This window comes from Pholcus phalangioides, unplaced genomic scaffold (assembly GCF_987345545.1).
Source record: "Pholcus phalangioides strain wild (caught in Gottingen) unplaced genomic scaffold, Ppha-v1.0 ptg000017l_1, whole genome shotgun sequence".
NCBI lineage: Eukaryota > Metazoa > Arthropoda > Arachnida > Araneae > Pholcidae > Pholcus > Pholcus phalangioides.
Window position 1 is genome coordinate 63,972,891 of NW_028301610.1, and position 5,130 is coordinate 63,978,020.

General features: G+C 37.6%; 1 protein-coding gene across 1 annotated transcript; it reads left to right on the forward strand.

The window, feature by feature from the left end:
* The first annotated feature begins 535 nt into the window (after nt 1-535).
* On the forward strand, nt 536-4,294 carry LOC149074629 (uncharacterized). The gene is made up of 9 exons (XM_089246368.1): nt 536-653; nt 1,286-1,351; nt 1,438-1,527; nt 1,620-1,679; nt 1,781-1,989; nt 2,101-2,584; nt 2,694-3,370; nt 3,484-3,831; nt 3,929-4,294. Exons 1-9 carry the CDS (start codon nt 639-641, stop codon nt 4,263-4,265), a joined length of 2,286 nt encoding a protein of 761 aa, XP_089102494.1. The 5' UTR covers nt 536-638; the 3' UTR covers nt 4,266-4,294.
* Nucleotides 4,295-5,130: the final 836 nt, after the last annotated feature.

The following is a 5,130-nucleotide window of genomic DNA, read 5'->3' on the forward strand; positions in this document are numbered from 1 at the left end:
ATTATCAGGCATTGGATTGTTAGATTCACCATCGAAAACATTCTAAAAAAAACATAGATTTAATACGCTATTTATTATTATTATTACACAAATACACACACGTGCATTAAAAACAAGCATTCTGGTGTTGACTGTAAAGGCTTCCCACCAGACCTAAATGAATTATATATTGAATATTTTCTCTACAGCAGAGAGAGAGAGAGAGCTAACATATTTATTAGATATGTCATTATGATTTTCCATCTTTCTCTTCAGAGTTGAAAGGATGATGAGGTCGATAAGAAAAAAAAAGCGAACGGTTAGACGCGAAGACGACGGGAGAGAGAGAGAAAACTAGCTACCGATAGGTCTGAGAGCTAGTGAGTGAGTGAAGAAATTTCTACCACCGAGAGTGATATAAAGCATTTTCGCCAAGCTCACTAAGGGGGCCTAGATTTGGCGACGGCCAGTAAGGCGTTAACGTCCACTTAGCTAAAATGCTTTATATCACTCTCTGTGGTAGAAATTTCTTCACTCACTCACTAGCTCTCAGACCTATCGGTAGCTAGTTTTCTCTCTCTCTCCCGTCGTCTTCGCGTCTAACCGTTCGCTTTTTTTTTCTTATCGACCTCATCATCCTTTCAACTCTGAAGAGAAAGATGGAAAATCATAATGTAAGTAGCATATATATTCATGAATTCTAAATATATTGACGGAACTACCTTTATTTCTGTGTTGATTTTATAGCAGAATAAGATCTCAAATAATTCTAAAATACATTGCCACACACTTAAGACAAAACTTTTTGTACAGAATTATCGAACTTTCTCAAATAAATGAAAAATATCTAACGAAAAATCAAAATAGAACTATACGAATAGATATAATAGGATTTATCATGCGTCAGAACCTAATATCAACATTATATAAAAAGAGGGTTTTCCTACATTTTTCACATTGACAAATAACTTAATAAAACATAAATAATAATTTTTCACTTCGTACGAGACTGTTTGGATGAAGATATTGTAAGCAGATACAAAAACAATGATTACACTATTAGTAATAAAATTAATAATATATTGTATATTGACCTTCATTCTATATAAGTATACAGTCTGACATATCTAATAAATATGTTAGCTCTCTCTCTCTCTCTGCTGTAGAGAAAATATTCAATATATAATTCATTTAGGTCTGGTGGGAAGCCTTTACAGTCAACACCAGAATGCTTGTTTTTAATGCACGTGTGTGTATTTGTGTAATAATAATAATAAATAGCGTATTAAATCTATGTTTTTTTTAGAATGTTTTCGATGGTGAATCTAACAATCCAATGCCTGATAATATCAAATGGGAACGAAAAGTAGAGGTACTAATAATTTTATTTTACTTATTTATCACCATTTAAAAGATTCCCTCATAGTATTGACTAAAGATATACTACATTTTATCTAGAATACCGTTCTATTTGGACCAGACGAAGCAGAGTGGATAATGGCTGAAAACCCTTTCTTAGAAGAAATCGAATGGGGTCAAGTTGAGAAGGTTAGATTTGATTATGCCTCACAACTTTTCTATTTCATTAGTTTTTTTCCTCATGTGTATATATTCTAACATTAGCTCTATTTCTCTAATAGGAAGCCATGGATCAGATAGGTCTTGGAAGAGACTATGACCCTGGCGAAGGTACATCCAGAGTAAGTTTTTCGAATGATTATATATATATATATTTTTTTTTTCTGTGTGTATTGTGATTTATTTTTATCTGCTATGTTACCACATCTCCTTTCTTTTGCAGGACACGAAGTCATACGTGTTGCAAGAAAAATCCCGCAAGAAAAACATCCGTTTTAATGCGGAACAAATCACATATACAGCTCGGATACGAACGGAGGTTCTGATAGATCCGTCAACCAGATTAATAGCGGCTATGGCATTTTTGCGAGCATTATTGCGGCAACTGATAGATGAAACAACTAACGGGTTGCATCCTGATGACAAAATTCGGTAAATATTTACTAGTTGTAAAATTACACGTATAGTTTAGCTAGTACAGTTAGCTAGACATATGATCAGTTATTTTTGATTTGAATAATTGATTATTTTCTTTATTTCCAGCATCGTTATGACATCTGACAGCTTGGATCGACCTATCTCCACCTCGCTTATTCCTGTGGCCTCGCTCACGATAGAATCACTATTGGCTGTGATAATGAAAGTGTTGCAGAGCAAGAACGCCATCCCTCTAAATGACCCATCTCTCAGATTTGACGTCATCACTGTCAGATTACCACGAGGTGGTGGCAGACGTAAGATTGTCAACATATCGACCGACCGGTTGACAAAGAAGTCCGTTATAAGCGTACCACAAGATGGACTGTGTTGTGCAAGGGCCATAGTCGTGGGTAACGCCTACCTTGAGAAACATCCTAAACTTTCGAGCATAAGAGACTCAAGAATAAACATACAGAAAGAAATGTCCATTGATCTATATCAAAAAGCCGAAGTTCCCATAGGTCCTTGTGGTTTTAATGCCATCGCCAAGTTTGCCGAAATTCTAGATGTCCAGATATTCGTCAAGTCGTCAGAAGAATTTTATCGGGTAATTTTTATTACTAAAAAGTACTATTCAATGAACATTATATATATATGTATGTTATGTATTCATGAATTTTTTTTGTATAATTTCGTATTTATGTTTTTTAATGAAGGTGGTATACAAGACACCCAAGAAAGACAGAAAAATATTTTTGTTACTCAGTGATGGACACTATGACCTCATCATGTCGCCTAAAGGATTCCACGGTTCCAATTTCTACTGTGTGGACTGCGACAAGGCCTACGACCATGTTCAGAAACACAAATGCACAGTCCGATGTAACACTTGCTTTGCCGATACATGTACGGTTGGGACATCTCAAACCTGCAAAGACTGCCACAGGAGATGTAGATCCGCTGACTGCTTTGCAAGACACAAGAGTCTTGGAGGCAAAAACACCACATACTGCCAGCAATTCTACGAATGCCCGACATGCAAGAAATTTCTTGTAGAAAAGGAGCGGTCTCGAGGCAAACACGTTTGTGGCGAGAAGTATTGCAGCAACTGCAAGAATTTCCATCATGACGAACGACACCTCTGCTCCCTCAAGAAGAAGAAGGTGAAAGCCCCCTCCGACAAGCTCGTCTTCTTCGATTTCGAGACGGATCAATCTTCAGGCGAGCACGTGATCAACTTTGCCGTGGCACAATATGCGGATGGCCAAGAGGCTGTCTTCAGCGGATATGACAGCATCAACGAATTTTGCGCCTGGCTCTTTCGCAAAGAACATAAGGGGTACACCGCTATCGCACACAACATGAAGGGGTTCGATGGTCAATTCCTGCTCAAGTAAGTTTTTTTTCAATATTTTGAAAATGTTTACATAAATAGCATGTTACTGTTTTATTATGCATACATTTTGTGATAAATTTTATAACACAAGTGTTATTTTTTCTTTACAGATATCTCCTAGAGCAAGGAGTCAAACCTTCTGTTGTCCCGTGTGGATCCAAAATAATGGCTTTGAGACTGGACACTCTCAACATCCGAGTTATCGACAGCCTCAATTTTCTCCCTATGGCTTTGTCCAAACTGCCGAAAACTTTCGGTTTGGAAGAACTGAAGAAAGGGTACTTTCCCCACCTTTTCAACCGACCGGAAAACCAGGACTACAGTGGACCCCTTCCTTCCAAGAACTTCTTCAATCCGGAAGCTTTCGCCGTCGAAGCGAAAGCGATATTCGACAGCTGGTATGAGCAAAGAAAGAGCGGAAAATTCGTGTTTAAACACGAAATGTATGAATACTGCAAGTAAGTTGTTTTCTCCTTCATATTGATTTATTTTATTTTATTTATTATTTTAACATTCATTGTTTTATTATTTCAACACTATGTTCTTAATTTTTAGGTCAGACGTTGATATTCTTCGTCGATGCTGCTTGCAGTTTCGTAAGGAGTTCTTGGAATTAACCGGCGTCGACCCATTCCAGTACCTCACCATTGCCTCGGCCTGTATGGCGACCTATAGGTCAAAATACATCGATGAAGGCACTATTGGGATGGTGCCCATTAATGGTTACGTCAACAATACCAATAGCAGTCGTCTTAGCTTTGAATGGTTGTCCTACCTAGGGTTGAACATTCAACATTCCAGAAACGGGACGGGAGAAAAAAGAGTGCTAGGTCTCAGCGTAGACGGGTTTTGCGAGGAAACAAACACCGTGTTTTTGTTTCATGGTAAGTAATATTAATTAATTTTATTACTTTGTTTGCTTTACTACGTGTTTCATTTTATTTATATATGATATGCTTTGTTTCTTTTCAGGGTGTTATTGGCATGGGTGTCCACAGTGCTTCGAGAAAGATATGGTGAACCCCTGTACTCATACGTATATGTGGGAACTCCACAAGAAGACACTAGAGCAAGAACAAAAGTTCCGTCAAGGCGGCTTCAATCTTGAAGTCATGTGGGAGCATGATTTCAATGCTCTGAAGAAAACAAACGGGGATCTGAAAAATTTCTTGGTGGATTTTCACTTTGTCGACAGGCTGGCACCCAGGGATGCGTTCTATGGTGGACGAACCAATGCCACCAAACTCTTCTATCGAGGCACCGCAAAATACATCGACTTCACGTCTTTGTACCCGTGGGTCAACAAATACTGCAAGTGAGTACTTTAAAATTTATAACATAGCTACCATTGCTTTTTTCTTTTTTTTTACATGTTTTTTTCTTTCATTGTAGATATCCAATTGGACATCCCCGGATAATTACCGAGAACTTTGGACAGCTGAATTCATATTTTGGCATCATTAAGTGCAAAGTACTACCACCAAGGGGCTTATATCTGCCCGTTCTCCCATACAGGTATTATTATAATTTTTTTATAACGTAACTTTCACATATTCCCAATCTAACATATTTTTTTCATAAAATTTTTTATTATTTTTATCATCATATATTTCATTTTTTATAGATCCGGTGGAAAATTGACCTTTCCCCTGTGTCGTTCGTGTGTGGAAACACGTTTAAAAGAATGCCATCACAACGACGAGGAAAGATGCATCACGGGCACCTGGGTGACTGAGGAACTCAAGAAGGCCATTGAA

Excerpts from the sequence above, each read along its gene's own strand:
- LOC149074629 (XM_089246368.1), top strand. Across the intron at positions 3,371-3,483 it reads GATGGTCAATTCCTGCTCAA|ATATCTCCTAGAGCAAGGAG; the intron begins GTAAGTTTTTTT and ends TTTTCTTTACAG. Across the intron at positions 3,832-3,928 it reads GAAATGTATGAATACTGCAA|GTCAGACGTTGATATTCTTC; the intron begins GTAAGTTGTTTT and ends CTTAATTTTTAG.